At 38.0% G+C, this 12,818-nt stretch overlaps 1 protein-coding gene across 1 annotated transcript; it reads right to left on the bottom strand.

Moving 5' to 3' along the window:
• Nucleotides 1-9,796: 9,796 nt before the first annotated feature.
• LOC133520615 (trypsin alpha-3-like) lies at nucleotides 9,797-12,579 on the bottom strand. Its single transcript, XM_061855133.1, has 4 exons — nucleotides 12,497-12,579; nucleotides 11,867-12,071; nucleotides 11,166-11,424; nucleotides 9,797-10,887 (listed from the first exon to the last, which is right to left on the bottom strand). The coding sequence occupies exons 1-4, from the start codon at nucleotides 12,528-12,530 to the stop codon at nucleotides 10,582-10,584; spliced, it is 804 nt and encodes a 267-aa protein (XP_061711117.1). The 5' UTR covers nucleotides 12,531-12,579; the 3' UTR covers nucleotides 9,797-10,581.
• Nucleotides 12,580-12,818: the final 239 nt, after the last annotated feature.

Genomic DNA, 12,818 nt, shown 5'->3' on the forward strand with positions numbered 1-12,818 from the left:
CGTGGTTTTATTAAAGAAGTTACAGACTTATTGAAATCTTACTTTAATTTTTCTTCGTATTTTATACAAGACTTTCATTTGTCAGGAGTACAAGCTACCATCAACATTTTGATCCTTGACAACGAAAATGCCACCAGTTAGCGCCATATTTGTCGGTTTTAGGTCAATATTAGTACTTTTATCATTCTTTTCCACGCCCTTGAACGCTTTTCAATACATAAATCGAATTCAAGTTTCATAGATGCGGCTTTTCTTCATAACAAGTTCCCTTAGAATGTAGTAATTTTAGGTGGTGGCGCCACCTCCCTCGCGGCTGGCCTTTTGGCGCTCGAGATTATTGTCTTATGATCTGTATTTACTTCAGTATACATAAAATCTCGTGAAAAAATTTTTGATGGAAATTAGGTAGGCACTGGAATATGCCTATTAATGTAAAGGATGACGACAATTTTGATATTTTACGCTGAAAAATCCTGACAGGATGTTTTATGACATATGGGCCAATTGTTTACCTAATTTATTTAATACCTTTGTGCTTATTTTTCCATACATTGGATCTTCAACCAGTGGCAGATTTGCAGTGTTGGCCACCCTAGGCCCCGGGCCCAGTAGTAACTGCTAGCCGCGCCTCTCCCAGCACGCGTTATATAGACCGCCTTGCTGCCGCCCATAATGGCTTGCCGCCCTATACTCCTTTTTTTTAAAGGTTAGAATTTTTCGTAGTGGTATTTAACTTCGTCTTCCAAAATTCTAGGATTCCTATTATATCTAATATTGCGGTACAATAATATATAAACGACACTTTAATTCAGTGCATAGTTACTCAGATTTAATTTTGGAGGAAAAAAGTTATCACTACTTTTGAGTTTATAAAATATCTAATCTGAAAAAATCAGGGTATAGGCCCGGGCCTACTCTGATCTTAGGGCAAATCCGCCACTGTCTTCGACTACCTATAATTGATTTGTGAAATTGATTATACTTTGTTATTACCCAATTATGTTTATTATTATCTATTCAAACTACTATATACTAACTAAAGTACGAAGTAAACAGAAATAATAATTACAATACAAAGAAAACATATATTGTGGTTGACCTCTGCCTATCCTTAACATCTTGGTTTGAACTTGAATATAAATTCAAAATACATCTCAGCTCAGCATATTTGCGAGTACATGTCTCAAGTTTTCATTCCATAATTTAATTATCATGAATAAGTGACGAATGCAGGCGAGGCCTCAATGTTTCATGTGTTATCCTAAGCTCGTTGATAATAAATCAGTCTAATAGCGAACTCTTAATAAGAGCGAATAGACGCCGGCTCCGCTGAAAATAAATTTCTAAGCAACAAGTTTGAAGTCTAACTTTGTATGAAGGATAGTGGAAGGACAACATGTGATATACGGCTACGAAGCTAGGCGAACTGTTTGTGTGGGATATATAGTTGAAAATTTCTGAGATAATTTTTTGGGCTTAAACCTATCTTGCACCATCCCACTAACCCGCGGTCAAACTGTTACCAAGTATCAAATTGTACTGGTAGCCATGGTAACTCCAGGTTTAACCGGTTAACCCTAATCTAGTGGGATGGTGACGCTAATCTGTTAAACAAAAGGTATGGCTGTATAAAAGAAACAACACCATTTTTTTAACAAATTAGGGGTTTCAGTCCAAAAAATCACCTCACAAAAATTTCAATTATAGGTATATCTTTACTATTATTTCGTACGTATATTTGTTTCTATATCACTCGAATATACAAATTTAAGGGATATCCTATTTGTTTGTACCATCAAACAATTGCTAATTATTAACGGTCCAGAAATGTCACTTTGGACAGCTGACGGATCAAATCCATAACAGTTTCAGATCAAAAAATTAAAACGGACTCGCAGGTTTATTTTAACGTACACTGATATCTGAATTATGTCCTTAAGTTAGTTATCGTGCGTCTCGTTCGCTTCAATACATGCTCGGACAAGTACCGGCGAAATGCACGATAAATAACTAATACGATTCAGATATCTTTCTGATGTCAGTGTACGTTTGAATTGGTCTGTCGGGCTCCTAATGTCTGCCCGAGTTTCACGTTAAACTTATTGAACCTGGCGACCGTGTGTGTCAAAGCTGCAAGAGCGGTCTGTCTGGAGTGAAACAGAGTTCATGACTTTACAACTTATTACAAGTTAATAAACCTTTTCAATTTTACTATCGGATAAATTAAATTATAATGGCAAAAATGTATTCACAATTAATCGGTAATTAAGGTTACGATGAGAAAATTTAACGTAATTAAGTTCGGTTAAATTTCGCACATTGATTTTATAACTTAGATGTTGATCTTTTGTATATCTGCAGAATACATTGTGAAACTGTTAAGAAGGCTCAATTATTACTAGCCTAACCAGGGTATTCACAGAATAGAACGAATTTAACGTTCTTATATGGCAGAAACCAATTTGGAACAAATGAAAAAGGTGTGTAGCCAACGTGCCAATCGTTCATGCTTCGAAACGAACGAAACGTAACTGTCACTGTTGCACTAATATGGAAAAGTGATAGAGATGACTACGCTACGCTACGCTACAGAGCGTTAACGATTGGCATGTTGCTTAAGCATCGTTTATTAGTGGCAAACGTTCAAACCACGAGTAGGTAAATGAAATAGACTTAAAATAAAAGGGAGAAAACAAACATAAAATAAAATTATACAATATATAGTTTTAGCCACGAAATACTTAAGTACGGATAATACTCAAATCTTTAACATATCCAATATAGTATTAAATATATATAAAATAATAATATATTAAAATTGAATTTCATGATGTCAAAATTTAGAAGATTTTTGAGGTTTTCCACTTGAAATTTCAATAAACTTCAACTAGCGCGCCTTTCGATCGATCGATGTTATAAATCGTGTTTTTTCATATTACGCTTTGTTTAAAATCGCGTGTTGGTAGTTAAACATCAGGATGGTTAGGAAATCATCAATGTTAGTTAGCAAAAGTGAAATCGATATTTATGAAACTCATCTATTAAACGCATTGGTACAAAATTACAAATGGTCCTTTCGTTAACGTAACAAATGTACCTTTGACAAATGGTTTGAATAAGTTGTAACAATTGTTAGTAACAAGTTTACACCAGTCATCGCTATCGTAAACAAAAACAGCAGGTAAGGACTTAATAGAAAGTTGTTAGCGGGAGTTTTTATCTCTGTGTTGTAGTTTTTGACAAAGCGACTTCGTTTGTTTTTGAACAAGTGTTCACCGTGAAGTCACGGTTAAATATCGCGGAATGCGCGGGTACTTATGATCTACTTATTATGTCTATAAAAAAACAGTGAAAAGTAGTACCTGTGCTGGTTGGTAAGAATTGGGCTGCCAATCACTCATCAACCAACTAAATACCATCAACTTAAACGTAAATAAAGGTAAGGAACCTGATTCAGATTTATTAATTCGTTATGATTTTGATGCCGCGTTGGAATCATCTTGTGATTGTCGCGTATCGTCCCGATTTGAATTTAACATTTTTGAGCGTTCATGAGTCCTTCAGATTTAACAATGTGTTATGGTTTTGACACGACTTTGAAGATCACTCACGCTAACTGGTGCATGCGAAATTAAGTGAAATTTCGCCTGCACCAGTTAGCGTGAATTTCATTTCCTAAAGATTCGATATAGATAAGATATTTCAATGTCAAACGTGACGTTTCTTCAAACAAAAACATCACTTTTGACACTGACATGTCCAATCCATTTCTTTAGGAAATTTTTGACGTATCTTAAAGTTCGAATCGGGCCGTAACTCATGCACGACTTTCACTTAATTTCGCATGCATTAGTTAGCATGAGCGATCTTCAAGGTCGTGTCAAAACCATAACACATTTTTAAATCTGAAGGACTCATGGACGTTCAAAAATGTTATCAAATGTGTATGTATTTTTAATATTTTTTACATATCACCGAAGAAGATTAAAATTTTATTAAACTAACAAATCTGTTCATCAAACATTTGACATCATAATTGACTTTCCAAGGCTTAAGCCATATCAACATGACCGCGATAACTCTTTTAAACAGCGTCGTTTACCATTTAAATCTGTTAGACGCCGGTAATACGTTATTGATATTTGTGAACAGCTTGGATAATAATATTTGTGTTCGGATTGCCAATATAAAGTAATCCGCCGTGGCTTTATGTTTGGTAAGAGCAGCGCGCGCGCGGGGCGGGTCGGGAAGGCCAGCTTATACTGGTCATTTCTATGGTGTCCACAATAGGGAGGTAGGGTCGTTCACAATGAGCCCGCCGCGTAATTGTTAAGCTGAACGGGGGTTGAACGGCTGTCAACTGCTCTGTCAGACTGAATAGTAAGACTGTTTGTTTTTACACACGACATTATGAACCTAATTAGAGTTATGGATGACAACATGGTAAGATGTTATACTATGTATGTGTTCATTGACTTAAATGGCTTAAGTTTAGCAGAAGGGGTAAAACCAATATAGCAAATATGCGGTGGTTAGCTATTGATATTTAACAAATATTATATTGTATTCATAACAAATCATTCAGACCGTAATATGCAAAATACATACGATATCACTTAAATGAGGTTTTATATAAATAAATGCTCATTAAGACAGTGACCTATGTCAACAAATTAATAAATAAGCTAGGTAGGTATATTTATACCTCGTCTCGACGTTGATCTTGTGATGGATCCACTTGAATGCTAAAGTGTTTAAGCCGAACCCTGACTTGTTAAGATGTTGTGATAAATAAATAGCTCCCTAAGTAGTGAACAATAGCTGGTTTACAATAACCGTCTAATAAACTTATCGTACAACCAAAGCGTGAATGAAGGTAAGTGCCCTGATACCGATCAAGCCGCGAGAATACAATTCATCCCTTATTAATTATTTTATTGTAAGCATAAAGGATGTCGTAATCGTCAGAATAATAATATCTCCGCTCCGCATAAAGAACCCCAAGTAACAACACAAGCGTAAAAATGACACGCCATGCCATCAATATGTTTGTGTGTATTAGATTTATATGAGTGGGTCACACACAGTCAAACCAACCCCGAAACAGGGGCGCTTAGTGTGGGGGCTGCACACTCGGAGACCCGACAGATGGCCACGCACACACGCGCAGCCCGAAAGGGAAAGCTACACTGTGTAAACAAATCGTAGGGCGAGTGCTGTCCCTCTCGGGTACAAAGACGTGTGTGTCACACGTATCTGTGTGTTCGTTTACGTAGATTGTTCTGTGAAATTGCCAGGTAATAGGCCGAGGGCTATAGCATTACACCTACTTATTGGTGGTTTCAGGCGCTCAACGGCCTAATCGAATTGAATATTGGCAACAGATTGATGCCACTGACTTTTGCATTGGAATTCATTATAGAGTAAATGAGGGCCTTACATGAAACCGTATCGTGTGCTTTGCCGCTATTAGGCTGGCAACTTTATCACTTTGTTGATGGAATTCCCAGCTAATGGTAACAGGAAATTTCGGCGCTAAAATTACCGGGAATTATACTCATTATGCTTATTGTTAAATGCAGTTACTTAGTCGGGGCTTTTTGATTTATTTGGAATTTTACATAGTATGGATTTATTTTATATTTTTATGTCCGTATTCTATCCGTCACCAAATTTTAAGTACAAATAGCGATTACAATCATCACACCCAACACAGGTCTGTTAAATTCCTCGATTCAAACAGTTGACAATCAAATTAAATCAGCGAAGCGTGAAAAACGGCAGTCAACAAATAATAGAAGAGCAAGTGACAACAAACGGATCGAGTGTTCTGTCGAGAGACAAAGCTTATGATTAGATGACGTCAGGCGGTGACGCGGAGGGCGTGACGGAACCGATTACGATTGATCCGAGTAAGACGGTATCTGGCCCCGCAATCCCTTTTGCTTAGCGAGAGTCGGCGAGTCGAAAGATTCGCTCCCTAGTTCCTCGGGGGTCTATTTATACTGAATAGCTAAAAAAGTCTACTAGGCTGCTCGCAACACCGAGAATACGCCTTTTAGTTTTAAGGTATGATTTTTATTTGATATTTCAGTGCAGGTAGAGGGTCGACAACGCGCATGTAATACTTGAGTTCCAGGCATCCATACGCTGACTGCGCACCATTAGGTCAACCGTATACTTGTTTGCCACTGACATGGTATAAAAAAAAGAATCAATTCAAGATAATTTTAATTGCGTAAGAACTCGGGAAAAAACAGCAATTGGTTCTTAACGCCTATCCGTAACTAGAGATCACATTTACACTGTTTCGCCTTTTTAATGCCCTCTAAAATTTTAAATGCTATAAGGTAGAAGTACTAGTGCTCGACGCTGCACTAGTACTCGACATGGGCACTTTATGTCAATGTGGCAAAGATTAAGTTCGAATACAGAAAAATCTTCGTTGTTCAAATTTAACTTATATTTCCATGGAATAAGGTGCCCATGTCGGTGACTAGTGCAGCGTCGAGCACTAGTACTTCTACCTTATCTAGTTCTTAGTTTTACAACATTAACTTCATGTTCTCGACTGTGAGCCTATGAACACGCCATTAAAACATTTAAAACCCATGCCGATAAAATATACCCAAAGCTACAAAACATCGGTAACTAATTAGAGTTATTAACTTATTAACGTATCGTATGTTACCTAAATATTAGTATAATTGCTCATTTATGTTGATATTTTTTTACCACAATGTTTCAAATTGACGCGTTGAATAATTAGGGCTTGTTACTTTAATGATTAATTGAATGGGTACATTTGTTTAAAAGAATGTGACTAAAACAAAATATGCTTCCACATTGCTTAGTGACAACAAAGTCAAGATTGGCGGTAAAAAAAACTATAATACATATTTCTGAAACTAACACTATGGGGTCTATGGGGCTCTACAAAATACTGATTAAAAAGTTTTTCACGGTACGGTAAGGGATGACTCACGCTAGAACGTTCCGGGTCGGGGCCGAGGCGTCCGACCCGGAACACGGGGATCACGTGATTCTTTCTATAGAAAACATGTCTGACGTCCCTGCCCGGACCTGGGTGTTTAGCCAACATGCCAATCGTTAACCTCCGTAGCGTAGCGTAGTCATCTCTCTCTATTATTCTTCTGTATTAGTGCGACAGAGACAGTTGCGTTTCGTTCGCTACGGAGCGTGAACGTTGGCATGTTGGTTACGCACCCTGGACACCCTTAACGCGCATTGGACAACTATGGAATTGTAAGCGCCTTGCTTATACAAATAGCGTAATAATACCGTATTTCTGTCGATACATCTCAACGAACACAATGTTCTTCAATCTTATAATTTTTGGCATAAAACTATAACCGAGTCTTCACCCTTCTTATCATTAAAATATCCCAACAAACCCCGCAACAGGCTGGCGAATTATGACGACGACTATGGTATTGTTAATTCGAAGTCACCCCAAAATTTATTAAAGGTCGCGAGAGCGAGACGCACTTCGGGCCGCGACGCGATGAAAGAGATAAAAAACCTCTAAATGAGGGGGTGTCGTAAATAATTTCTGTATTTACACTTACAAGGTCTTAAATCCTTACCGCAAACAAACACCCTGAATAGCACCTTTAGGAGCAGAAGATAAAGTTGTGTTTGTTATGCAGTGGTGTGTTAAAAGAACAATGTGGTAGTTCAGAATAAGGAAACCGATTACGGGTCGGATGCTTTCATCGTATTTAACTAAGATTACAAAGCTTTGGCGACGAAAGTTAATTGGTTATTTGAAATTAATCTTGACGTTGCTCTTTTGCTACTTGTGGTTTTTTACCTCATCTAGCGAACCTACAGAGAATTCTTGGGTGGACACTAGCCTTTAATTTGTAACACTTTTAATCTTATTGTTTTGCAGATGTAGCAGACTTCGTTTCTTATAAAGATGTCTTATGGATGACCTGCCAAAGCCAAACTGTTCTGCGCTGAACTCCAAGGCCACGCGTAGAAGACTGAGATCAGAGGCCCTACCGCGAACCACGTTCAACGTGTTGCCTCTTTATCGCACTTGTAAATTCGTACGTAAGTGTGACAGGGAGGCAACACGTCTAACGTGGTTCGCGGTAGGCCCTCAGTTGACTATAATTGCGAGCGCGGACTTCTTGCCAACACCCTTTGGTATAGCGGCGGTTCCGTGGGAATCTGCCAAATACTCCACCAGAACAGGTGACGCATCAAAAAATGTTGTGTCGTCAAAATGATTTAGTTTTAATATCTAAGATTACAAAGCTTTAATTGGTGTGTGTAAAGTTAGTTGCGTGATAACAAATGATATATTTTATACTTTGTCGGTGGCAAACAAGCAAACGGCCCGCCTGATGGTAAGCAGTCTCCGTAGCCTACGTACGCCTGCAACTCCAGACGAGTTACATGCGCGTTACCGACTCTAAAACTCCGCACCCTCAATGAGCTCTGGCAACCTTACTCACCAGCAGGAACACAACACTATGAGTAGGGTCTAGTGTTATTTGGCTGCGGTTTTCTGTAAGGTGGAGGTAAGTACTTCTCCAGTTGGGCTCTGCTCTAGATCTGGAATGATATCCGGTGTGACATTCACAGTGCCCATACCTGTCTTATGTAACTTGTACCGTGAAATACCTCTTATTTACTGTAAGAGTGAGCCAGAGTCATCACTGCGCATCGTATCTTACCGAGATACAGTGTGCATTATTTACTTTAGTAAATTTTATATTTTATTTTATGTTGTATGGTGAATGAAGATTTTGCTGGTATAAAGTGTAAATGACAAGTTTGAAAATTAAACATGTTAGAAGCTTAATCAATGTAAGTAGGTATAAGCGTTTATCAGTATAGCATTATAGAGTGTTATGTATATTTATTACACAAAAAAAAAAGTATCGGAAAGCTCAATTAAACCAAACACATTGCAATATGCAAAAGAAAAAAGTTTATGTACTTTAACGAGTTAGTTTATTAAAAAAATAAAACATTATTTACAAAGGCAATGCGATAGCTTGAGGGGTGCGAAAATGCATCCCCAAAGTGTGACAAGTGCTTACTTATCATAATAAAATCTGCAGCGGATTCAAATTAGACGATCCATCACCGTCCCTGGACTTAGTGACAGTGCGAACAACACCTCATTTATGCGACAATCTGATTAGTTGGGTGACTAAACAACTTTTTGCAAAGTGTTGTTTGTTTTTATTTCCTTGTTAAACAGTTTATACTCGTAATGATTTTGAAAAAGCTTTTGATCGAGTAAAAACACGTATTTCACAATGTACTTGAAGGTACCTACGAAGAATGGACTACTTATTTACTTAATACATATTTGTACCTATAAACTGCTGTAAAAAGTAATGAAATAAACGTATTTGTATTTTGTATTTTAAGGAGGCGAGATAAGGACATGATCTGATATCAACTTCTGATAAACCAAAATACCATTAGGTTTGACAATTTTGGGGTAGGTATGTTATATGTACATTGACAAAATACCGTGTATCTATAAGTATAGGTATGATATACATCTCTTTTCTCGCTCGGTGCGTCCGTTAAATAGTTATTATTTCGGCAAAAAATAATTTAAGAAATTTACTTAGCTCTAATTGACGACTAAGTCCGACGTTTGCCGACGTTTCATCGTAAATGAAGGCGAAAAAACCAATGAACTCTGAAATTCCCACACTCGTATCGCTTTCGTTCCTATTGTGGGAAACAATCGGAATGAACGGACATGCATTGTTAAACTCCAGTCCAAAGAAAAAGTCAGAGGTGGCATACAATTTACATTTATTACAAATTTAAATAACATAAGTAGTCAATATAATTCAGGAATTTGGACAACTGACCCATTGTTCCAAGCCAAGGTTCGGGAAACTGTTAGAAAAAGGACACCTGTTTTAGGTGATGAGAGGCGATGCAATCCGTCGACCCTAAATTGATGGGACAGTCAGCATCAAAAGTAGCGGATCAAACAACGCTTCAAAAGTATCTGCCATTCTGTAACAGCTTAACAAAAAGTGATGGTTATATATGTAGAACAATTTAGACTGTAAAACATATACTTTAGGATGTGCATTTTAGAGATTTACCTACATTTAGAAAATTTATCCGGAATATCAGGTACTTTTGGTGCGTTGTTTCATCCGCTACTTTTGATGCTGACTGTACCAACAGTTGTAATACATAATAATAACAAATAAATATTATAACACAAATTGACTAAGTCCCACAGTTGTCAGATTGTAAAGTTGCAGCTGAAGCTGTGAAAACACCGAAGTAGTCACTCGAACTCCAAAATTATAGGTATTAAGGCAGGTTAAACTCATCAAGTAGGTGCCTGCTATAATTTAGCTGAATTTCATGGGAAGTTCAAACTTACAAGTTCCTTTTATTCATAACTTAGGTAAGTGAACGGATATCCGATTGAAAAGTTTCGCGATCTGCGACATTACAGTAGGTATAAGTAACATTGAATCTTTGACTTTTTCGCATTACACCACCCATTGAAGGATTTTTACGAGTAGTTCACCTAGAGCAGCTACATTCATCAGATCATTAATCCCAAACATTTGCAAGTTTCCCATTAATCCAAGAGTAGTACTTAGATACCCTAGTGTACACGCCAGGGTAAGATTCTTCCGCGCAGCCTTCACCCCAGGACACTATGCCGACGAGGAGGTTGTCGGAGACGAGGGGCCCGCCGGAGTCCCCCTGGCAGGCGTCCCGGGCTGGTGAGGAGGCGCTTGCACAAAGCATGCCGGATGTGATGGCTGCGATGCGCAGATACGCATGGGCGCAGGTCCACTGCTCGACCACGTTCACTTTAGCAGCGAGCAGCACTGATGACGCTGTCCCTTCGAACTGCAAGTAAGAAAATGCAAAATAATATTTGTTGCTTAAAGAACTGTTCATCTACAAAACTATCTTTAAATGTTGGATATCGAGACTGTTTTGTTGAATCTCGCTTAGTCTAGATGTTAAATTAGAATATTAGAATGTTCAATTTTTTGAATTGATATTTTACGATAATTGATTTTATTTATATAGGTATTTCTTTAGTTGACGGATGTGTGTATACCAGAAATATCTTATTCTGACATTCTTGTATTTTGCTATTCTAAAATATTATGATTACTTACCGATGTTGTACCGTATCCTGACACCAAAGCTTCACTCCCTGCCGTCAAACTATGGTTTGGCGGAGCTAAAGCTACGCTCTGGACATTCTTTCCAAACCTCATCTTCTTGGAAGTGACCAAGACGGCAATGTCATTTTCCAGGGTGGAGGAAGAGTATTCCTCATGGACATGTACTACGGAGATTTCGTAAGTTGTACCACCGCTCAGTCGTGAGGAGGTGCCCACTATTAGTCGGAGGTATGATGGTTCCGTTACGTAACTTGAAGAAAGAAGAAAAAATGTTAGATCTGTCAGCAATCATCTGCTCCCACGACATATAAAAAAAATGAAGTAAGTAGAAAAAGGCGAGGCAACATTAAATTTAGAGCATGACTGGTTCCTGGACCCTGTTGGTGCTCCAAACATGAGAATCGCGCTCATATTTGGAGCACCTTCAGGGTTCAGTGATCGCAACCATCGTTACTATAACTACTACTTTTCTACGGGCGACAGCTTCAAAATAATTGTGCATCATTTGATGGCATTGGCGTCATTTGTGCTTTAGCCTGTCACACGAATCATCACACTTTTACATATGTATAAAGCCTCTTCAAAGCATTTATTATTGTGCGCTGAAGTTCTAGGCTTCCATAGATTCCTTCTTTAGCTATTCTCAGATCAACCCACACACTACCACCATCGAAATATTAAAAAGTCCTTACCTAACTCCACAATGAGCCGCAGTAAGCACTGCTCGCACGTTGATGACGACCGCCCCACACATATGACCCCAGCCGGAGATGAGTCGCCGACGTAACGTCGCCTGGTATGGCACGTCCGATATGTCCACCGTATAACCGTTAACTATGCGTGCTGACTCTTCTACAACATTATCCGTAGGCAGTGATGCTACAGCTACAAAGAGACCTGCAATCAAATAAAGTAATATGACTTTTTCGAATACATCTATATTTTATATGCTATGCTAGTACCGACCTACCAGGAGTATAAAAAAAATTGCGGGGGTAAGGTTCTCTTTTACTAACGCTTCAAAAGAACCTATATATGCCTAATCATTTTAACCTTGATCGATTAAGAGCATAGCCTAGGAAAGTTCCTGTCTGCAGCAGCTGTAATTGCACACCTTTTACTAAATAAATTATATACTTATACTTACGTTAAACACATGTAACTGTGACTCCAAAATGCAGGGCACAGGTATCTCTCTTTCGTGAAGGGGTTTGGCTTAGACTCGTAGTCATCACGCCAGCCCAATGTAGATGTGGATTGGAAACCCACATCTTTCAATTATTTCGCTGATTTATAGAGCAGTAAATTTAAATAAAACTTACCTAGCAAGATATATTTTTGGAAGGCTATCCGCATTTTGGCAAGTAAAACAATCGACTAACGCAGAATTGGCATCTCATCGATAGTTGCAGATACGTTATCTACAGTAGTGGTACTCGAGATCTCTTTATCTGAGTTTTACTTGCTTCGCGGTTTATCCTTAACCATTCATAATGTTATCATAATGCTCATATTACTCTTTGGAATGTATTAGTTTGATAAAATTCTGTTTATCAACTTTTTTTTATTCTCGCTGTAATTATATAAGTAACCGCAGAATAAGTGTTTGTAAGTAATAAATAATATAACATAATTAGGTATAAC

Source organism: Cydia pomonella, chromosome 8 (assembly GCF_033807575.1).
Source record: "Cydia pomonella isolate Wapato2018A chromosome 8, ilCydPomo1, whole genome shotgun sequence".
Lineage (NCBI taxonomy): Eukaryota > Metazoa > Arthropoda > Insecta > Lepidoptera > Tortricidae > Cydia > Cydia pomonella.